At 37.8% G+C, this 24252-nt stretch overlaps 1 protein-coding gene and 3 long non-coding RNA genes across 4 annotated transcripts; 2 read left to right on the forward strand and 2 right to left on the reverse strand.

The window, feature by feature from the left end:
- On the forward strand, positions 1-6423 carry LOC124221480 (fasciculation and elongation protein zeta-2-like). Its single transcript, XM_069137111.1, has 9 exons — positions 1-725; positions 1739-1839; positions 2104-2221; positions 2459-2592; positions 2832-2937; positions 4444-4638; positions 4745-4820; positions 4903-4968; positions 5322-6423. Exons 5-9 carry the CDS (start codon positions 2881-2883, stop codon positions 5336-5338), a joined length of 411 nt encoding a protein of 136 aa, XP_068993212.1. The 5' UTR covers positions 1-725; positions 1739-1839; positions 2104-2221; positions 2459-2592; positions 2832-2880; the 3' UTR covers positions 5339-6423.
- Positions 4095-18342, reverse strand: LOC124221485 (uncharacterized). The gene is made up of 4 exons (XR_006883826.2): positions 18055-18342; positions 6688-6764; positions 5273-5378; positions 4095-5117 (listed from the first exon to the last, which is right to left on the reverse strand). It is a non-coding gene; the product is annotated as an uncharacterized lncRNA (long non-coding RNA).
- Positions 11402-14770, reverse strand: LOC138191129 (uncharacterized). The gene is made up of 3 exons (XR_011177446.1): positions 14419-14770; positions 13464-13665; positions 11402-11463 (listed from the first exon to the last, which is right to left on the reverse strand). It is a non-coding gene; the product is annotated as an uncharacterized lncRNA (long non-coding RNA).
- On the forward strand, positions 15083-24237 carry LOC124221472 (uncharacterized). The gene is made up of 3 exons (XR_011177445.1): positions 15083-15275; positions 15446-15659; positions 24101-24237. It is a non-coding gene; the product is annotated as an uncharacterized lncRNA (long non-coding RNA).
- The last annotated feature ends 15 nt before the right edge of the window (positions 24238-24252 follow it).

Below are 24252 nucleotides of genomic sequence, written 5' to 3' on the forward strand. Positions count from 1 at the left end.
CGCAATAGAGCGGACGTATGAAAATCGCGCTCCGCAGATTTCGAGTACCGGGTTCTCTACCTCCTGGTCCTGCGCTCCGGGTTTGCGTCCTAGTGCAATTCGACTTCCAGGACAAGCGCTCCGTAGTTTCTATACTCCAGGTCCGGTAACTGGTGCAACTCGACTTCCAGGACAAGTGCTCCGTAGTTTCTATGCTCCAGGTCCGGTACCTGGTGGGACTCGAGTTCCAGGACAAGCGCTCCGTGGTTCCTGCGCATGCAGGTCAGCTACCTGGTGCAACTCGACTTCAGGGACAAGCGCTCCATAGTTTCTGTGCTCAAGGTCTACTACCTACAGTAACTGGACTTCCATGACAAGCGCTCCGTGGTTCCTGCGCTCCAGGTCCGGTACCTGGTGAAATTCGAGTTCGAGGACAAGCACTCCGTGGTTCCTGCGCATGCAGGTCAGCTACCTGGTGCAAGTCGACTTCCATGACGAGAGCTCCGTGGTTCCTGCGCTCCAGGTCCGCTACCTGGTGAAACTCGACTTCCAGGAAAAGCGCTCCGTAGTTCTGGCTGTCCAGGTCCGTGACCTGATGACTTTTGACCTTCCGAACTCGTTTTCATGTTTACAAATTTGATTATTAAAAAAGTCATGATTTGTACTATCAAACCAATATGCATGCTTCAGCTAACATTTTGAATCGGTAAAAAAATCGAACGACCAGGATCAACAAGTTGCAATTGGTGAGTCGTTGGCATTGTATACATAGGAATACATGTCAATAACGTCGTTCAATTAGAGATAAAATTGCTGTGCACAGTGTTTCAAATCTATCAGCACCTAGCTGATTGTTCTGTGGTATTTTTTGACGAAATTTATTGTCGTAAAATCACAATACGTTATACTTACATGCACGTGTAAACGTGGTTTGTAGCATTATATAGAAAAAATCTTACGTGCGAATTTTTTGGGAAGTCATCGAGCTCCAGTCTCCCCTAGAACTATGTCATCTGGCAAAATACTGACAACGAGTAAGCGAGCGCACGAGCACAAAAACCTGTTACACTAGGCATCCGACCCCGAGCGACCTTTAGCAAGCGGGTGTTTTAAAACTATAGTTATTTTCAATTCGCGTACTATTCTATTGTCAATGTACCAAAATAACCAAAAAAACCGTGATATCATATTAATTGTCGAGCTCAAACGTACAAGGTAACGATTTTTACCAAGAAAATTCTGAACGAAAATGAATGTAATTTAACGTATTTTTCTGAGTTTTTTAGTTCATCGATGATAGAAATATAGTCAATTCAAAGTAATTTTAGTTTTTACACTGCAGACAGAAATTACGCACTCCATCTTTCTTGCTAATTCGAGATTCCAGCGGTGAGGCGCCAATGGCCAGCTAATATCTTCGCCATTTTGCGACAATTGTTGATGAGTAAATTTTTCTTGTACTATCCAAATGTGAGTTAAAATACACTTTGAAATTTTGAGATGCTTCGTGAGTTATCTCCCATTTAAAAAAAAGCCGACAATTAACGTTTCGCGTAAAAATTATCGTATTTGATTGATTTGAAAAAAAAATATCTGCACTTTTCCCGATCTTTCATATGGCAGCATTTAAAGAACCCGGTTTCCACTTTGAACCGACGCGCGACGTGGAAAATATTTTTTCTCCATTATCTGATTTTATTATCGACCTTTTTTCAGTGTTACTTAAATATTTAGCTATATGATTATTGATTGCTTTCAGTTTTCAACCACTTGTATACGATGAAAGTATAAAATAAATAATTTTAATCAACTATTTTCACGTAAATCAATAACAAACAGCAATGTTGCTATTTCTGCATGGTGAGTATAACATTTTTATGATATTTACTGGCAATTGCAATTATATTGTATCTAAAATTTTTTAAACTTGTCATGTATACAATGAATTATTTCAATTGAATTTTCGCGCAAGCCGTAATTCAGTAGCTAGCAATGCGCTAATCAAATTTCTATAATTTTTTAGAATTTTCTCACAATCTTCTCGGTCAAATCTGTCAATGGAAAAATGATATTAATCCTAACGCAAAATTTTTGAGGTGTTCTAATAATGAAAATATTTCTTAGTTTCCGAGGTATAACCCGAGGTGGTTAGGCGTGGTTGTGGGTGATCGAGGTGAACGAGAAAGAGGACCAGAAAGACTAGGAGAACAAGGTGGACTAGGATGACGAGGATTTGTGCACGGTAAGAATGACATTATTATAATATTTAATGGCCATTGTAATTATATTTATCTAACTTTTTAAAACTCGTCACGTTTACAATTAATTATTTCAGTTCATTTTTCGCGCAAGCACAAATTGAGTAGCTATAAATGCGCTAATAAAATTTATTATATTATTACTTAATTAATTAATTATGTTAATGCTTCACAATATTTTTGATGTGTTCTTATACTGAAAATATTTCATAATATTCAAGGTATAACCCGAGGTGGTTATCGGTGGTCGTTAGAGGTGGTTGACGGTGGTTGGAGGCGGTCGGAGGTGGACGAGGAAGAGGACGAAGAAGACGAGGAGAACAAGGTGGACGTGGAGGACTAGGATTTGTGCTCGGTGAGTGAAACATTTTTATAATATTTATTGGTAATTGCATTTACATTGTATTTAAAATTTTTCAAACTTGTCATGTTTGCAATAAATTATTTCAATTCATTTTTCCCGCAAGCACATATTCAGTAGTTTCAAATGCGCTCACAAAATTTATTACATATGAATTAATTAACTCATTATATTAATCCGAACACAATATTTTTCATCTGTTCTTATACCAAAAATATTTATCACTATTCCAGGTATAACCCGAGGTGGTTAGCAGTAGTCGTTGGAGGTGATTAGCGGTGGATGGAGGCGGTCGAGCTGGACGAGGTGGAGGACGAGGAAGACGAGGATTTGTGCTCGGTGAGTTTAACATCATTATAATATTTGATTAAGAAGGATCAGGAGTAGGTGTAGGATCAGGAATAGAATCAGGAGTTGGTGTAGGATCATCAGTAGAATCAGGAGTAGGTGTGGGATCAGGTGAAGAAGTAGTATCAGGAGTAGAAGTAGGAGTAGGATCAGGAGTAGGTGTAGAAATAGGAGTGGTAGTAGTAATAGCAGCATGGTGCGGGGGGGGGGGGGGGAGGGGAGGGGAGGGGGGGTGACAAAGTAGAAAAAACAAATACAAAATACTAATAGCCCTTTGCCGCAGCATAGATCCATACAAGATTCCAAGGTAGGCATCTTAGATTTACGAGCAAAGTCTGATTAGTACTTTGTCAATCTTGTTAGACCTATGAGATATTACTATGAATACTATGTTACTACTTGTGCACGGTAAGTCTAACGTTTTTATAATATTTAATGGCAACTGTAATTATATTTTATCTGAAATTTTGTAAACTTGACACTTACAATAAATCATTTGGATTCGTTTTTCGCGCAAACCCAACTTCAGTAGCTGTCGGTGCGCTAATAAAATTTCTATAATTATTTATAATTTTCTCGCAATCTTGTCGGTGAAATGTATCAATAAGAAAATTATACTGATCGTTATATGATATTGTTGATGTGTCCTAATACTGATAACATTTATTAGTATTCGAGGTATGACCCGAGGTGGCTAGCGATGGTCGTTGGATATGGTTGGCGGTGGTTGAAGGTGGTCGGAGAAGGAGGAGTAGGCGGAGGTGGAGGATGAAGAGGACGTGGAGGACAAGAATGAGAAGAAGAAGGAGATGGACTAGGGGGACGAGGTGAACGAAGAGGACGGAGGTTGTCGGCGGTAGTAGGAGTAGGGGTAGGAGTAGGAGTAGGAGTATAGGCTGATTCCATTTCAAACCACCAAGCAAGGTCGGGACGAAAAATTCAAACGACTTGTAAATTATTTATAATATTTAATGGCAATTGTAATTATGTTACAATTATAATTTTTCAAAAACGTCATGTTTACAATAAATTATTTCAATTCGTTTTTCGCGCAAGCACAAATTCAGTAGCTATGAATAAGCTTATACAATTTATTATATTATTATTTAATTAATTAATTCATTAATTACTCAATTATATTAATCCTTACCCAATATTTTTGATGTGTTCTTATACTGAAAATATTTATTACTATTCCAGGTATAACCGAAGGTAGTTAGCGGTAGTTGGAGGTGGTCGGAGGTGGACGAGGATAAGGACGAGGAAGACAAGGATTTGTACTCGGTGAGTCAAACATTTTTATAATATTTGATGGATATTATAATTATATTTCATCTAAAATATTTCAAACTTGTCATGTTTACAATAAATTATTTCAATTCATTTTTCGCGCAAGCACATATTCAGTAGCTATAAACGCGCTAATACAATTTATTACATATTAATTAATAAATTAATTATCATAATCCTTACATAATACTTTTGATGTGTTCTTAGCTCAGCGAAACTTTAATAGCTGAGTTGGCATTGAGAGACGAGTTGGAGTATGAGAAGGAGCTTAAAAACCAGTTTATTTCATTGCTTCTCGCTGTTCAAAATCGGCGTAGACATCACCACGTGACAAAAAAGAGAAACCAAATACAAAATAGTAACAGCCCTTTGCCGCAGCATAGATCCATACAAGATTCCAAGGTAGGCATCTTAGATTTACGAGCAAAGTCTGATTAGTACTTTGTCAATCTTGTTAGACCTATGAGATACGTTTCTAACCAGACAAAAATATATTGAAAATTTACAGTATTTGACAACAGTGATACCTTATCACATGGACACTGGCCCACCTAATAATCAAGCATTACAAGTCCTCATTAAGAGTAAGTTTTAGAAGTTCTTGGTAACAGTACCAACAATTACTTAATAACATCATTCGAAATTAATAATATGTTTTGTTTTCAGTATTGAAGGCTATTAATGAGGATAGTCCAACGGTGCCCACATTATTAACGGACTACATATTGAAAGGTGGGTTGATTTCTTTCACCTTGTCTTGAATCCGTGCAAGATAAACACTTGTATATTTCACAGTCCCGTTATTATCATGAGGTTGAAGTTCGTAATGTTATTCAGGCTATAAATTTTTAGAAAAACTTGGAATACAACTTCAGGATTGTCTGAAAATAAGTAAACCGTAATAAACCAAATTATAATCATATCAAGTTATCACTAATAAGCAATTGCGGGTAAAATATTAGCTTACTTTTGTAAGTATTTATGAATATAGCCTCTATGAATATTCATTGTTGGTATATAAGGTCTGGCAACGTACCTACTTTCTGTAAGAGATGTTGAAGATTTTTAACATAATTATATTTCAGATCTGTGCCCCACCTAGTGATCCACTAGTACATATCCTCCGACGTGACATCGCTGTGCTACGTATAAAGAAGAAAAGATTTATTAAGATGCAGATTGCTCCTCTCTTCTTGCCATTGTGTTTTCAGCCATTGTTGTGCTGTGTGTTTAAAATTAAGGACAGTATATGTATAATATAGAATAACAGGTACAGCTACGAATATAGCACTACAATAAATCTTATAGAAATGAGCTCTCATTGAGATTTCTCTGTATTTATAACTCGACGCGAGAAGGCAAAAATCAATGTAATGCCATCTGTAAGGTAATTGGACTCGTATTTGCACTACGAGAACTCGTTGGGCATTTTGCCGTGAAATTTGAAAAATTGTTGTACAAGAAATTAGATAACTATGAAAATGGGTAAAAAATATTATCTCTAATAGTGAATGTAGCTAATACAGCTTTAACCGTATATTGATTATGTTAATGATCTATTGTGACAAGATCGGAATTAGATAAGCTCTCTAAACACTCTTGTCTAGACTATTAATTTATATCATGTATATGTAAATGTATATTTCTTCAGTTTATACAATCACTGCTCTAGGATTACCCTTGCCACGTTTTATGGTGCGCTTGTGTAATTCGTATATTATTAACCTTACGTTTTACTCTATTTGCGACAAGTTGTGAGTATTTCTAATTTCTTGGCAATTATTTATGTACATGTATGTGTATATATGTATATGTATACTTATGCATGTGTATATACATATAAACACATGTTTAAAACTAGATTTTTACAATAAACACAGAGGTTTTAGTATATTCACATACGAATTTCTGTGTATATGTATACTTGAACTAAAATATCCGTATCCCTAATACGGAGTTCTTCATAATTCGCATTTGTTCTTGTAACCCAATGTCCTACATACGATGGCAAAAATCGAGATCCAACTTGACTGAGTCTCAAAGCCCTGTTGACATGAAAGCAGCTATTTGATAGAAAATATAGTTTATAGTTTACACAGCCCATTGCATGATATTTCATTATAAATACATACGTTTCAATGTATTTAGCGATAATTTATCAAATATACAGAGGTCATGTGCAAATAATAAATAAATTGATTCGACCGCAGTTTGATGTATTCATTAGAGCTTTAACAATAAATTTAAGCTTTGTTACTTCTTTTATTTTATTATGGATAATAAAAAACATTTCTGACTATTCGTGCTGTGGAAGCATGGGGATTAAACCAAATGTAGCAACAGATTAGAAACAGTGTATGTAGAGTACGGGTACTTTTCTAACAATGCAAACACGTGCCGCTAGCTTAGTTTTGACACATCTAGAATACCACGCCTTGCGAATCAGCTTACCAGACAGAGATGAGTGATGAATTTTAAGGACTGCATTATCGTTGTTGAATACTCGATGCCTCATGGGAAAAGAAAATCTGTAACGATAAAATTGATGCACCGGATCATCGTTGACTTTAACTTTTGGAATGTCCTACCATTTCCGAACACCTCCAACCATCCTATTTACCGATATTTCTAGATTAGCTATGATATGAAAATAAAAGAATTATTCATTTCGAAATGGGATTCTATTCGACACGCGCTCGATGTATCCCATAACATTAATATTCAAGATTATTCCAACAACTTTTCATTTGCTCTCTCGATCTTGAATTTTCGTAGGCATATAATCGAAACGCTGTTCTAGCTAGTCGCAAGTGAAGTATCTACGTTGGGTAGAGAAGCAGAATTGTTTTTCGAAAAGTATTCGGATGGAAAAAAATTCAGAGTAACTGTAATACATCACGGATGCACTAATTTTGAACGAGATGAAATGGATGCTTCGTATATGAGACAGTATCTAACGCAGCGTAGTGATTTAAAGACCTAAAAAGGTGATAGGGAGAGAAAGAACGAAGCTTCTTAACACTTCGAGTGTATTCTAACACACATTTGAAAGATACGAGCAAAATTTTTCATCATCCAACTGTCGCAGAACGGCAGCGTTATCAGCTGACCCGTTAACCGAAGGATATATCTTCAGTCAACGGCTGACCATCGAAGGGCCTGGCCGCTTGAGTCTGGAATCGGCAGGACAGATAAAGTGTGTATTTCTTGCATGAAACGTGAAAACTAAAATCATTATACATCATATCATATCATCATACATCATACATCATACATCGTACATCATACATCATACATCATCATACCTAGTATTACAGTTCGAAACCAAAGTTTGAATTTTCGGATGTTCGGAAAGTGACGTGACCAATCTAAAATCGGCTAGCCGAGTTCCTCAGTCGGGTAACAACCGCGCAGTAGAGCGGACGGTTGAGAGTCGCGCTCCGCAAATTTCGAGTACGGGTTCTCAACCTCCCGGATCCCGCGCTTCGGGTCCGCTACGTATTTCGAGTACCGGGTTCTCAACCTCCCGGATCCCGCGCTTCGGGTCCGCTACGCGGTGAAACTCGACTTCCAGGATAAGCGCTCCGCGGTGAAACTCGACTTCCAGGATAAGCGCTCCGTGGTTCCTCGTTCATGTTTACAATAAATTATTTCAATTCGTTTTTCGCGCAACCCCAAATTCGGTACCTGTCAGTCCGCTAATAAAATTTCTCGACTTCCAGGATAAGCGCTCCGTGGTTCCTGGTTCATGTTTACAATAAATTATTTCAATTCGTTTTTCGCGCAACCCCAAATTCAGTAGCTGTCAGTGCGCTAATAAAATTTCTCGACTTCCAGGATAAGCGCTCCGTAATTCCTGGTTCATGTTTACAATAAATTATTTCAATTCGTTTTTCGCGCAAGCCCAAATTCAGTAGCTGTCAGTGCGCTAATAAAATTTCTCGACTTCCAGGATAAGCGCTCCGTGGTTCCTGGTTCATGTTTACAATAAATTATTTCAATTCGTTTTTCGCGCAAGCCCATATTCAGTAGCTGTCAGTCCGCTAATAAAATTTCTCGACTTCCAGGATAAGCGCTCCGTGGTTCCTGGTTCATGTTTGCAATAAATTATTTCAATTCGTTTTTCGCGCAACCCCAAATTCGGTAGCTGTCAGTCAGCTAATAAAATTTCTCGACTTCCAGGATAAGCGCTCCGTGGTTCCTGGTTCATGTTTACAATAAATTATTTCAATTCGTTTTTCGCGCAAGCCCATATTCAGTAGCTGTCAGTCCGCTAATAAAATTTCTCGACTTCCAGGATAAGCGCTCCGTGGTTCCTGGTTCATGTTTGCAATAAATTATTTCAATTCGTTTTTCGCGCAACCCCAAATTCGGTAGCTGTCAGTCAGCTAATAAAATTTCTCGACTTCCAGGATAAGCGCTCCGTGGTTCCTGGTTCATGTTTACAATAAATTATTTCAATTCTTTTTTCGCGCAAGCCCATATTCAGTAGCTGTCAGTCCGCTAATAAAATTTCTCGACTTCCAGGATAAGCGCTCCGTGGTTCCTGGTTCATGTTTACAATAAATTATTTCGATTCGTTTTTCGCGCAAGCCCAAATTCAGTAGCTGTCAGTCCACTAATAAAATTTCTCGACTTCCAGGATAAGCGCTCCGTGGTTCCTGGTTCATGTTTACAATAAATTATTTCAATTCGTTTTTTGCGCAACCCCCAATTCGGTAGCTGTCAGTCCGCTAATAAAATTTCTCGACTTCCAGGATAAGCGCTCCGTGGTTCCTGGTTCATGTTTGCAATAAATTATTTCAATTCGTTTTTCGCGCAAGCCCATATTCAGTAGCTGTCAGTCCGCTAATAAAATTTCTCGACTTCCAGGATAAGCGCTCCGTGGTTCCTGGTTCATGTTTGCAATAAATTATTTCAATTCGTTTTTCGCGCAACCCCAAATTCGGTAGCTGTCAGTCCGCTAATAAAATTTCTCGACTTCCAGGATAAGCGCTCCGTGGTTCCTGGTTCATGTTTACAATAAATTATTTCAATTCGTTTTTCGCGCAAGCCCATATTCAGTAGCTGTCAGTCCGCTAATAAAATTTCTCGACTTCCAGGATAAGCGCTCCGTGGTTCCTGGTTCATGTTTGCAATAAATTATTTCAATTCGTTTTTCGCGCAACCCCAAATTCGGTAGCTGTCAGTCAGCTAATAAAATTTCTCGACTTCCAGGATAAGCGCTCCGTGGTTCCTGGTTCACGTTTACAATAAATTATTTCGTTTCGTTTTTCGCGCAAGCCCAAATTCAGTAGCTGTCAGTGCGCTAATAAAATTTCTATAACTTTATAATCTTCTCATAATCTTTTTGGTAAAATATATCGGTACAAAAATTATATTAAACCTTACACGGTATTTTTGATTTGTTCTCATGCTGAAAATATTTATTAGCATTCGAGGTATAACTCGAGGTGGTTGGCGGTGGTCGTTGGGGGTGGTTAGGGGTCGTTGCGGGTAATCGCGGTGATTCAGATGGAGGGGGACGAGGATTTGTGCTCGGTGAGTAAAACACTTTTATAATATTTGCTGGCAATTGTAATTATATTTTATCTAAAATATTTCAAACTAGTCATGTTTACATTAAATTATTTCAATTCATTTTTCGAGCAAGCACATATTCAGTAGCTATGAATAAGCTTATACAATTTATTATATTATCAATTAAATAATTAATCAATTACTCAATTACTCAATTATATTAATCCTCACACAATATGTTCGATGTGTTCTTATACTGAAAATATTTATTACTATTCAAGGTATAACCTGAGGTGGTTATCGGTGGTTGTTCGAGGTGGTTGAAGGTGGTCGGAGGTGGACGAGGAGGAGGACGAGGAGGACGAGGATTTGTGCTCGGTGAGTAAAACACTTTTATAATATTTCATGGCAATTGCAATTATATTTTATATAACATATTTCAAACTAGTCATGTTTACATTAAATTATTTCAATTCATTTTTCGCGCAAGCACATGTTCAGTAGCTATGAATAAGATTATACAATTTATTATATTATTAATTACTTAATTAATTACATTAATTCTTACTCAATATTTTTGATGTGTTCCTATACTAAATATATTCATTATTATTCCAGGTGTAACCCGAGGTGGTTAGCGGTGGTTGGAGGTGGTCGGAGGTGGACGAGGAGGAGGACGAGCTGGACGAGGAGGAGGACGAAGTGGACGAGGTGGACGAGGAGGAGGCGGCGTGGGTCGCCGGAGAGGAGCGGAGGGGAGGGGGTGGGGAAGGGAAGGGTCGGGGTTGGGAAGGGGAGAGGCGGGAAGGGTGGGGGAGGGGAAGAGGCGGGAAGGGAGGGGGAGGAGGCGGGGCGGGGCGGGATAGGGGAGGGTCGGGGTCGGGAAGGGGACGGGCGCGGGGAGGGGAGGGGAGGGGGTGGGAGGGAGGGCGGGGGAGGGAGGGAGGGAGGGAGGGCGGGCGGGCGGGCGCGGGAGGGGGGGGGGGTGTACTGCTCTATTAAGTCTAACGGGCTCGCATCGACATCCGTCCTCCACTCTCTCCCTTCCTCCCTCCCTCCCTCCCTCCCACCCGCCCGCCCTCCCGCCCCCCCTCCCACCCCCTCCCGCCCCCTCCCCTCCCTTCCCCGCGCCCGTCCCCTCCCCGACCCTTCCCTTCCCTTCCCTTCCCTTCCCTTCCCTTCCCTTCCCTTCCCATCCCTTTCCCCTCCCAGCCCTCCTCTCCCCCTTTCCTGCCCCTCCCCCTCCCCTCCTCTGAGGAGAGGAGAGGTCCTCTCCCACGACCCACCCCGCCTCCTCCTCGTCCACCTCGTCCTTCTCCTCGTCCACCTGGTCCTCCTCCTCGTCCAGCTCGTCCTCCTCCTCGTCCACCTCCGACCACCTCGGGTAATACCTGGAATAGTAATGAATATTTTTAGTATAGGAACACATCAAAAATATTGTGTAAGGATTAATGTAATTAATCAATTAATTAATAATATATAATAAATTGTACAAGATTATTCATAGCTACTGAATATGTGCTTGCACGAAAAATGAATTGAAATAATTTATTGTAAACGTGACAAGTTTGTAATATTTCAGATGAAATATAATTACAATTGCAATCAAATATTATAAAAGTGTTTTACTCACCCAGCACAAATCCTCGTCCTCCTCGTCCTCCTCCTCGTCCACCTCCGACCACCTTCAACCACCTCAGGTTATACCTTGAATGGTAATAAATATTTTCAGTATAAGAACACATCGAAAATATTGTGTAAGGATTGATATGATTGAGTAATTGATTAAATAATTGAATAATAATATAATAAATTGTATAAGATTATTCATAGCTACTAAATATGTGCTTGCACAAAAAATGAATTGAAATAATTTATTATAAACGTGACAAGTTTGTAATATTTCAGATGAAATATAATTACAATTGCCATTAAATATTATAGGAATATTATTTAATTAATTAATAATATAATAAATTGTATGAGCTTATTCATAGCTACTGAATTTGTGCTTGCGCGAAAAATGAATTGAAATATGTAATTCAATGTAAACATGAGAAGTTTGAAATATTATGTTTTACTCACCGAGCACAAATCCTCGTCCCCCTCCTCCTGAATCACCGAGATTACCCGCAACCACCCCTAACTACCTCCAACGAAAACCGCCAACCACCTCGAGTTATACCTCGAATACTAATAAATATTTTCAGCGTGAGAACAAATCAAAAATAATGTGTAAAGTTTGATATAATTTTTTTATCGACATATTTTACCAAAAAGATTATGAGAAGATTATAAAGTTATAGAAATTTTATTAGCGGACTGACAGCTACCGAATTTGGGGTTGCGCGAAAAACGAATTGAAATAATTTATTGTAAACATGAACCAGGAACCACGGAGCGCTCATCCTGGAAGTCGAGAAATTTTATTAGCGGACTGACAGCTACCGAATTTGGGGTTGCGCAAAAAACGAATTGAAATAATTTATTGTAAACATGAACCAGGAACCACGGAGCGCTTATCCTGGAAGTCGAGAAATTTTATTAGCGGACTGACAGCTACTGAATTTGGGCTTGCGCGAAAAACGAATCGAAATAATTTATTGTAAACATGAACCAGGAACCACGGAGCGCTCATCCTGGAAGTCGAGAAATTTTATTAGCGGACTGACAGCTACCGAATTTGGGGTTGCGCAAAAAACGAATTGAAATAATTTATTGTAAACATGAACCAGGAACCACGGAGCGCTTATCCTGGAAGTCGAGAAATTTTATTAGCGGACTGACAGCTACTGAATATGGGCTTGCGCGAAAAAAGAATTGAAATAATTTATTGTAAACATGAACCAGGAACCACGGAGCGCTTATCCTGGAAGTCGAGAAATTTTATTAGCTGACTGACAGCTACCGAATTTGGGGTTGCGCGAAAAACGAATTGAAATAATTTATTGCAAACATGAACCAGGAACCACGGAGCGCTTATCCTGGAAGTCGAGAAATTTTATTAGCGGACTGACAGCTACTGAATATGGGCTTGCGCGAAAAACGAATTGAAATAATTTATTGTAAACATGAACCAGGAACCACGGAGCGCTTATCCTGGAAGTCGAGAAATTTTATTAGCGCACTGACAGCTACTGAATTTGGGCTTGCGCGAAAAACGAATTGAAATAATTTATTGTAAACATGAACCAGGAATTACGGAGCGCTTATCCTGGAAGTCGAGAAATTTCATTAGCGCACTGACAGCTACTGAATTTGGGCTTGCGCGAAAAACGAATTGAAATAATTTATTGTAAACATGAACCAGGAACCACGGAGCGCTTATCCTGGAAGTCGAGTTTCACCGCGTAGCGGACCCGAAGCGCGAGATCCAGGAGGTTGAGAACCCGGTACTCGAAATACGTAGCGGACCCGAAGCGCGGGATCCGGGAGGTTGAGAACCCGTACTCGAAATTTGCGGAGCGCGACTCTCAACCGTCCGCTCTACTGCGCGGTTGTTACCCGACTGAGGAACTCGGCTAGCCGATTTTAGATTGGTCACGTCACTTTCCGAACATCCGAAAATTCAAACTTTGGTTTCGAACTGTAATACTAGGTATGATGATGTATGATGTATGATGTACGATGTATGATGTATGATGTATGATGATATGATATGATGTATAATGATTTTAGTTTTCACGTTTCATGCAAGAAATACACACTTTATCTGTCCTGCCGATTCCAGACTCAAGCGGCCAGGCCCTTCGATGGTCAGCCGTTGACTGAAGATATATCCTTCGGTTAACGGGTCAGCTGATAACGCTGCCGTTCTGCGACAGTTGGATGATGAAAAATTTTGCTCGTATCTTTCAAATGTGTGTTAGAATACACTCGAAGTGTTAAGAAGCTTCGTTCTTTCTCTCCCTATCAAAAAAAAACAAAAATTGCGGGACATTCACCTTTTTACGTCTTTAAATCAGGACACAGCGTTAAATACTGCGTCATATACGGAGCATCCATTTGATCTCGATCAAAATTAGTGCATCTGGGATGTATTACAGTTACTCTGAATTTTGTTCCATATGAACACTTTAGGAAAAACAATTCTTCTTCTCAACCCAACGTAGATACTTCACTTGCGACTAGCAAAAACAGCGTTTCGATTCTATGCCTACGAAAATTCAAGATCGAGAGAGCAAATAAAAAGTTGTTGGAATAATTATGAATATTAATATTATGGAATACATGGCGGAGGTGGTAGGAGCTGGTCGGAGGTGTTCGGAAATGGTAGGAGGTGGTAGAAGCTGGTAGGAGGTCGTAAGAGGTCGTAGGAGGTGGCAAGGGGTGCAGGAGGTAGACGGAGATGGTAGAGGGTGTTTGGAGGTGTTCGGAAGTGGTTGCACGGGGTAGGAAGTTCTTGTCGGCGGTTGGTGGTGATCGGCGGTGGTTGAGGAGGACGATGACGACAAGGACGACGAGAGGGGGGGGGGGGGGGGGGGGGGGTGCGGAGGAGGACGGGGACGACCTGGACGAGGCGGACAAAGGTGGTCGGAGATGGGAGAAGGTGGTTGACGGTGGTTGGAGGTGCTCAAGCAGAAAAACCCAGACACAGCAATTTGCTCGAGAAAGAATTTGTCAATAAATAGAATAAGTTAGAATAATCAGTATACTTGATACCTGGTCCAAGACACTTCTGAATTGGTCTAAGGAAACGATCCCGCATCGAGGACTCAGGTTTGTAAATTCTGCAGTTCTCCAATGGCCCGGCCAAATCACTATGCCTGGTCAAGCGCGATGGAAGCGACGTCAAGCAATACTTCCAATGATGCACCTTCAACTAAGTTCGGTTTCGTATCCTACTGCCTGCACGCGTTACATATAGGTATTTGACACGTTAAGGAGTGTCTCTTTAGGAGACTGCTATATTTTTTGATATGTTCATTTGACAAGATTATTGTAATATTTCCATTTCTGATACAGTTTATAACGTGAATCAGCTTCCATCACTGTCGGTTTTAGGGCCAACTGCAGCTAGTGGAAGGCATGACCACGTTCGTATACACAGGTCTGGGAACTCCGTCCAAAAACTTGTGCCTCTAGCTGAGGCCGATATTTCCAAATTTCGCCACGTCGCTAGTGACGGAGGGGCATGGGCGCATTACAGTCCCGCCACGGTCTATATCGGTCTGTCTCTATCACACACGTGCCCCCGAGATTGCAGCGCTCCGCGCGTTTGCGGCCAGTGTGGCAAACATGTGCCTCAGATAGAGGCACCTTGTGGGGTATACGAAATATACGGGAGTTCCCAGGCCTGTATACGCGACCGTGGGCACGACCGCTGTGTACGTGACCGTGGCGCCAGCGCATGTATGAACTAAAGGAGACTGTTGAAAAGATTTTTTATATGAATGTAAACGGGACTTCCTAATAAAATTTTTTTTATCATTAATTAAAAAAAAACTGTTTATATTAAAAAGCAAGTGATGATTCGTAATTGTTCCTGATTTATATGTGTATGATTTTTGCCAAAAAATGTAAGTAAAATCAATAAATAGATAACATGAAACTTAGTAAATATCAGGTTAAGTTAAATGCCAAAGTGACTATAAATAAATGAAGACAAGGAAAAAAAAAAATCAGTTATCCCTCAATAAAATTTTAAATAATTATTGAATCAATATACAATTTTTTTTTTAATGTTTAGTTTCAAATAAACGATGGACATCAAAACAGGGTTCAAATCAATCAGTCAATAGCATTTCAACCACAGAGTATCATCAAGGGTAAAAATCTTGCTCTTGCAGAACATGTAAGAGATGTCGAGGAACATCGGCGAAATAACGAAAGTTATTTGATAAAATCGCGTATTATTCGACAAGCATCTGTTCATGCAACGCCTTACATTACATCGTTTAAAGGTAATTGAAAATTTTATAATTTATATTGTAGCTAATGGTAGTATCAGGATTATTTCATCGAGATTTAATTTTAATATTTTATATAAATGCGGTGCGACATGTCATTGATGTGCAATGTAATAGCGTTTATAGCAAAAATAAAAACCGCAAACACATTGCTGCCCTAATTTTATTTTGAATTAGATTAAAAAGTTTATCAAAGACAAGTCAAGAGCAGCAATCGGACAAGCCAAGTGCCTGGCAATTTGTCAATAACAAATATACGAAAGGAGAATACTTTGAGAATATGGTCCCACATAAGTACAAATAACTGCAAAGCAACTCAGGAAGTCCAGATCTGTGAGTTGCTGTCCGAATCACCGTTAAAACAAATTTTAACAGGAAAATCAGAAAAAAATAATATTCATATAGTTAGAAGCGTTCTAAATTCATTATTATCACAAGTAAAAGTAAATATTGAAGAAGAAGACTGTGCTGAATGTATTAGGAATTCTTTGATTTTTTGTGATGATCATGCAACTTATAAGAATGCTAACGAACTAGATACAAATATAAAAGACTTTTACATTAAAAATGTGCAACTATCTGAGGAAAATATTATTGATTTAGCCTGTAAAACAATGAAACAATCCTCATTGACTGATTGGTATAAAGCTACACGATTAAGAATATCCGCAAGTACAAATGTGCACAATATTAAAATATTGTCAAGAAAGCCTATCGAAAGTTTGGTATCAGATATTTTATACCCTTATAAAATCGATTGTGCCTCAACTCGATATGGTTTAAAACATGAAAGTAATGCCAAAGATAATTACGAGCAGCTTTATAATTGCGCGGTTAAACAAGTTGGTGTTGTTTCTAAGTCTCAGCCTTGGCTCTGCGCGAGTCTTGATGGTGTTGTCATAGAAGATGGCTGTGTATCGAAAAAAAATATTGTGGATTTAGTTGATAAGTCATGTAACGTTAAGTACTTGCAATTTATTGATGGCAAAGTTATATTAAAAAAGACTGATTCTTATTACACTCAAGTGCAAGTACAAATGTATATCACTGGTATGACAGTCTGTGATCTGTTTATGTATTCACCAATGCCAAATGGCAGTTGTTTGGTGGAAGTACACCGTGATGAAGAGTTTTTGGAGACAGTCATATTGAAAAGAGAAGAATTTTATTTTAAACATTATTTATCTGCGTTATATAAGGCTGTGATTAATGGGAGTATGAATGTTGGTTACAAGAATGACACAATTGAAAATTTGAATGATTGCGAAATCATCGATAGTCCTGAAAAAGAAGTACTACAAAAACGAAGTTTTACTGGAATTGATATCAGTAATACTTTAGAAAATTAATATATTTTTTATAATTCAAATAGAGATTGATGTTAGGTTAAGAAAAGAGCTATATTGTTTGTTTTACAAATTTGGATTAACCGTATTTTATTAAGATTAACACTTAGTCAAAGCAATATGTTTTTATTGTATCAAGTGTTTATGTGTGACAAATTACACAAAAAAATTAGACAATTATAGTTTATGTAAATATTAAATAATATATATAATTCAATAAAATGATTATCCAAATTTTACTTCCCATTATCTGTATCTTTTTTATTAGAAATAATTGGAGGTTGTAAATTTACTAAAACACAGCAGATGTGCATGATGTCATCTACGCAATGAAATAAATTCTTGGGAATTTTATTCAATATTTGATAGGTCCTTAACCGCTGCATGATTCTTTCTACGTGAATTCTAACTCTTGCTACACTATATGTTTGTTGAGTTTCTTCTTTTGAAAATTAATTTTTTTTTTCTAAAAATGGTGGTATTGCCATTCGCACTTTTTTACCGCTTGCATCAATAACCATTTTAATTTCTGGAAAACCTTTGTCAGCCAAAACAATGTCACCACCTTCTAATAAATTCAGCAATCCCGACTCTATTGTTAATTGAGAATCTGATTGTAGATTTGTAGATTGGAGGGAATATGGTAGGAACGTAACTAGGACTTGACTCTGCTTCGGATTTTTTACCTACAATAAAATGCTCACTACAAATATATTCATGTGGTTTGGGAACCCACGGTGATCCATCAGCACTAGATAATAAATTATAAAACATCGTTCATAAATTTTCTTTTAATAGGTGGGCATATAATGTTAGTATAATATTGAATCTGACAAAGAGCAAATATTTTGAATGAAAAAACATTTAAAAAAATTTTTTTATTAAAGAACTCCGAAAAATTCAAAGCATCCCAATATGAAATTTTTCAAATTATTCATCTCAAAATTTTTTTTTTGGTCTATACAGAGACTTATGAATATCCGCAGGTCTAATATTCTCAGTGTTATTGTTGCTACTAAATTAAAGGTTATGGCACTACTTACTATTGCCTTCTTACTGCAGCTATCCACTTTTTTCTTTAGTTTATTTTCCATTTGACTGTCGGAATTTTATAAAATTTACATTCACTTTTTCTGCTTGTATTTTTACAGCTCAAAACACAGCAACTTTTGTGGCTCATTTTTTATATTTATTTAATTAAAACAAAATTAAAATGTTCACGTGTACTTGTTCGCTTGAAAATTAAAAACAGCCTTCTTCAATATCTAAATTATCCACTTCGTATGCTAGTAGTCGATTTGGTTCTCCCCAGCCCCCTGACACTCGCCACTGCTCGTATACTAAAAAATGGTACGCGTCTTATCCCCGTATTTTAGTTCCTCTACGTGGCGCTAGTAGACTTCTGACACGCTCGCTGCCCTCGCTGACCGCGCGCAAGCTCGTTAGGTAACTACTAGCGCCACTAGTGGTGGAAATTAGCGGCAGAATCGAGGGACATTTTGCGAACCACTTTTAGCAGCGTGTGTCAGGGGGCTGGTTCTCCCCACCACGACTACGCACACAGCGATATCGCTGTTTCAACAGTGACTAGTAGAGAGATTGCCCTGCGGGTGAACCAAGTTGCGGAGGGATTTGGACGCGGCGGGGGGGGGGGGGGGGGGGGGGGTAGTTCGCGTGTACATTGGCTTGGCCGATACGTCAGATTTTGGAAGATCGCTGCGGCAGCTGCGTGCCCATCACTACCTGGGTAATGCAGAGTGACTGCAGAGCTGACTGAGCGGCGGCGTGTACGTGCCTCAAGCGTATCTATCGGGTGAACCTTTTTGTTTGGAAACCGCGCCTTCTCAGTTCGTTGGAGAAATATAATTGTGATAAGCATATATTTATATCACGGTCTCCTCAATTGGGCCTGTTGTGGAAAAGTATTAAAAAAAGTAAGTAAAAGTAAAACAGGCGCAATTGAGGAGACCGTGATATAAATATATGCTTATCACAATTATATGTTCAGTTACAGACTCATTCATCATCAGCAAAATACAATCGAGTCTGTGAATAAACGTGAACTCTGGCATTTGTTGATTTCTCCAACGAACGTGAAAGGCGCAGTTTCCAAACAAAAAGGTTCACCCGATAGATACACTCGAGGCACGTGCACGCTACCGCTCAGTCAGCTCTGCAGTCACTCTGCATTACCCAGGTAGCTGATGTACACGCAGCTGCCGAAGCGACTTCCAGAATCTGACGTATCGGCCAAGCCAACGTGCACGCGAACTACCCCCACTACCTCGGCCAGCGGAGACCCCTTCGAGCACCTGCATTGGCAATCTCTCTACTAGTCTCTGGTTTCAAGTTCAAAAAATACACAATTGATTAATACGTAAACGTACGGAAAAATTTTACGCTGATGAAAAGTTCCGAGTATGTAATTATATTACAATTACGAGCGTGAAGTACGGTTTGTTGGGGAGAGTACGATTTCCGGGGCGACACGATTTGAGGATTGATATCCCGCGATTCCACGCACACATCGAGGTGCCCACCCTACATAAAAAATCCGACAGGATTTTGTGTCCGACATTTGTAGCGAATTGTGTCCGGATCTCACAGAAACCGGATACGTCCCGACACTCTGGACTATAAAATTGAGGTTCATCGGAACGCAGGAATAGAAACCGGAAACGTTCCGAAATAAAATTTTGGTCACCAAGCCGCAAACCAAGTTCATTTACGACAGAGCCGACTAGGATCCGTTCACAATTTTCCATCCTTCTCTATCGTGTGGAGAATAACACCGGATTTTGTGTCGGATCTGTGTCAAATCCAAAGTAATGAACATTACGTACCATAGCAAGAATCTGTCTTGGCCATTTAGTAACAGTGTAGTAATTATTGATAGCATTAATTCTGTTATTCAGTGTACTATTGTTGGCAGCAAATAAACGATATTTTGAAGTTTTCTATTAACTTTTCCACATAATCAGATAATAAGAATAGTAAATGACTTTGTTTTATGAATTATGAGAGATAGTCGTTATTTATTAGAATATTGCATCTCAATATAAAATACAAACAGGACATGTATGACGTTACATTTTTGTAGGAAGTTGTTCTTAATGACTCATTAGTCATAATTATCGAGTCGTATAGAAATAGAAGCGATTCGATAATAATCGAATCTTTAAGAAATCGAATAATAATAATCGATTGATCTAACGTCACAAAGATCGATACTTCAAGAATCGTCGATGAGTTTCGCACCACTACTACTCATATTGCAATCTTAGACTCGGCGTAAAAATACCTACTTTGCCTCTTTCATGCACAATCTCCCGTTGTCATCCATGAGAATACCCAAGTGGTATTTGGCGTAGACGAATTTCTACCTACAAATCTTGATCGAAGTACCCTGTAACTCCGTGATTTTTTTCAACACAACGGAACTTCATTATTATCCATGTGCCAGCACTACACATCTCGCTACAAGACAATTATCCTCCGCCGCACAGATGAATAAGCTTCCCCCTCTCCCATAGTAGGATCTTCCAGAGGAACATTCTAATCACGTTGTATTGTAAATAAAATTAAAAAGCAAAAATTCACACTTAATATCCCTACCACGTATTTTGGAGCTTGAACGGAGGCGGGCTCATAAAATCGCTCGTCACGATCGCATGAATTTTCGGGGCCCTCTCCAGTAATACACTAAGAATGGTAAAAAAATGGGTGCGTGTACTTATGTACGCGCGTGAGAAGTTATACTTCTTTGGCATCATTAAAAAATACACAACATGTCAAAATCTTCTGTCACACAATGATAAAGAAAAGAAGTATGTAATAAAAAACAATAAAACAAATAACGGATGTCTTACATTATATTTAAATAATCTATTAAATTTTTGTCACGAACTTTTTATTAAATGTTCTATTAAATTTATTTCTTTATTTTGTAAATATTAAAAAACCAATAATAAATATTCAACATTGATAATTTAATAATATTTAGTATTAATTATATTAAATAATGATATTTTAATTTATATCAATAAATAATACATACGGATAACTAACCTCAATTATATTGGAGCACTTGAAAAAGTATTTTAGCACAATTTTTTCACTAATATTCACAAATAGTAAATAATATTAATCCAAATATTCAATTTAAATCACTACTGAATATATTTTATTGCCACATATATAATTCGCACTTGTATGAAAATAAAACACGTGTTGTGACTGTAAAAACTAAAAACTAAAACCATGTGGATAAATATTATAAATAAATATGAAAACAGTGATCAGAGGCGACAAGCGTACCGACATTAGCTTTTTTTCGAGACTTAATGAATTCGGTTGAGTGGGCAACTTCATCCTGTTAATTTTGTGTTACAGTGATGCGCGCGCATCTTGTTTCGAGACTTAATGAATTCGGTTGAGTGGGCAACTTCATCCTGTTAATTTTGTGTTACAATTTTGTGTTGCAGTGATGCGCGCGCATCTTGAAATTTCACTCTCATCAGTTTTTCATAACGCGCCTAAAGAAGTATAACTTCAAAAATAATCGATTTTCGATTAAATTGATTATATCGATTACTTTTTCCCGATTAATCGAGTGTAATTGATTATTTTTCAAACCTGATTAATCGACCAACTCGATTATTTTCCCTCACAATCAGTTTTTGTTTTTATTCCCATCAAGTTCACTCCCAGGGACTTCAGCACGGACAGATATGGTGGTATTCTTGGGTTCACTAGACAAGCCATTTTCGAATATCGTATAAAAAAGCTATATTATTTTATGTGATTAACGTTTCGATTGTTATTTAATATAATCAGTGAAAAATAAATGAATATTTTTACCTAAAGTTGAATAATATTTTGAATTAAAGGATAGATTATCAAAAAAACTTTTCCACCATTAAGATTACATACCGAAATTTTCGCAACTAGTCTTCATATACAATCTTTTAAGAAATTACGTAACAATCGATTAATTGATTCATTTTCGCCGATTGAATCGAGTCATGTTCGATTATTTTTTTGAACCCGATTAATCGATGCATCGATTATTTTTGATCAAGTGGCCATCATTATAATGCGCATTTGGTCCTACATCTTGCGGAGTCACCATGTCGTGCACACTCATGTATTTTTTACTTGGATGGGCTTATTTCTTTGGCGCAGTTTCTATCGCTTTGCCGGTAACTAACTCAAATAACTCGACTGCAATTAAGAAAAAGGAGGCGACTCAACATCGGGCTGATTACATGTAAGGCAAAATTTTGTTAACCTTCCGAAATGTGTACTTCGGTGAAATTTTTGTGCGATTTTATTCATGTCGAGTACTATTAGCTTCTTTATAAAGTGATTGTACACATCGGGAAATATGCCTACGCTATATAAGTAATTTCACGGTCGAAAATGGTTGATTCCAATTTCAGAATTCACCTCACAGTGTCATTTTGATAAACAATTTTTATCCAAATACTTGCCTAAGATGGTCTTCCTTTACTCCACAGGCTTATCTTATGAGTGATGGGCAGTTTTTATCGAAATTTATATAATGCGCCAGAAATAGAATATTGTGTTACTGGTGTGAAAAGTGGGCGATTTCGGACGAGTGTGAAGTTTGCAGCGTGACCGAAAGCGAGCGCTGTATTCCTTAGAGCATGTATACTACTAGATGTAGCTACGCATCCGATCAACCTCGCGAAAACTGCAGCCGAAGTAAAGATACATATATAATATATTCGAAATTCTTTGTCTCTTTCACTCTGCACAACTTTCCATGTAGCTTATTTTTGTACAAATATCTGATGAAATTGGAATATTCGACATCAGAAGATTTGCTAGACATTAATACGTATATGCATCTAGTTACAATATTTTAAATTAAAAACATTTTTATAAAAATTGGAAAGTATTCATGATTGTACATAAAAATTTCAAGGCTCATTTTCATGAACCAATATCGCGAGAAATATTAATTTTTTACTAACCTAAAATTGCCTAAAAATATTGCATAATTATAAAATAAATTTTTAAAATCATCTAACAATATGGAACAATGTCACATCAATATTTTTATTATTATAATAATTATATTATTATATTCTTTTATTATAATAATTATAATAATAATTGAATACGTTTCCTTTACAACCTTCAAGTCAAGGTTTGTCCTCCTAAAGATGATGTTTGAGCACTGTTTTAACAACCAACACTTGAGAAGAGTCAGTACCAACAGTATTAACACAAAAAAATCGTACTAAATCGCTTCGTTGCGATCCGATCCGTTATTTTTTTTTTGGAGTAAATGATTATAACAGTAGAAGTTAGGAGAGTAGTTACCTGTGCCATCGGTATTAAAATGACATTTATATACAATAACACAAATATTTTATCTGATTTCACGATTTCCATTGATTCCATAGATGTATTTTAAAGTACCTAATGTGAGTAAAATAGCGAACAATTTTATAAAATTAATTTTGAAGGCTCGTTTTCATGAAGCGATATATAATTACGAGAAATATTTTTTAATGACGCTTAATTAATTAATAATCTAAATGAAAGAGCAATTATTATAATAATAAAAATATTGATGTGACATTGTTCCATATTGTTAGATGATTTTAAAAATTTATTTTATAATTATGCAATATTTTTAGGCAATTTTAGGTTAGTAAAAAATTAATATTTCTCGCGATATTGGTTCATGAAAATGAGCCTTGAAATTTGAAGTTCTGATTTGGCTCAAAGCCTAAGTAAAATAATTACAAATATACGAGCCTTTAGGGGGTGAGATCGTCTCCTCCCCTCGGATCCGCCGTGGCACGTGTAATACACGCCACTTCCAACACTTGCCAAGGAAAGTTTCATTTGAGAAACTATTAACGTGCCACTGATATCGAGTGAAATTAGGGGTTAGCCAACTTATGCTAAATGACACAGTGCGTAAAATTGAGTTATTCGAAAGAGCGCATGCGCCAAAGAAAGCCTTAGTGTCTAATTAAGATATAGCATTACATTTGTACATAATTTTCAACAGCAGGTGTTCGAAAAAAGTATATTTTATATTTATTGTAGATACACACCCGGGATTGGTGCTCACAAGTTACATACCGAAGTCGTGAGCTGGAATGATGCCCGGCGGAATTGTCACGACGAAAATGCATCCCTAGTAATACTCAACTCCATAGCCGAGGCAGAACTTATCGGTCAGCTCATTAATCGAGCGG

Source organism: Neodiprion pinetum, chromosome 6 (genome assembly GCF_021155775.2).
Source record: "Neodiprion pinetum isolate iyNeoPine1 chromosome 6, iyNeoPine1.2, whole genome shotgun sequence".
NCBI classification, from domain to species: domain Eukaryota; kingdom Metazoa; phylum Arthropoda; class Insecta; order Hymenoptera; family Diprionidae; genus Neodiprion; species Neodiprion pinetum.

Coding starts and splice junctions, on each gene's coding strand:
- LOC124221480 (XM_069137111.1), top strand. CDS start 2,881: ATGGAGGCGGTCGAGCTGGACGAGGTGGAGGACGAGGAAGACGAGGAT. Junction 2,938..4,443: donor AAGACGAGGATTTGTGCTCG/GTGAGTTTAACA, acceptor ATGTGTTCTTAG/CTCAGCGAAACTTTAATAGC. Junction 4,821..4,902: donor ATTACAAGTCCTCATTAAGA/GTAAGTTTTAGA, acceptor TTTTGTTTTCAG/TATTGAAGGCTATTAATGAG.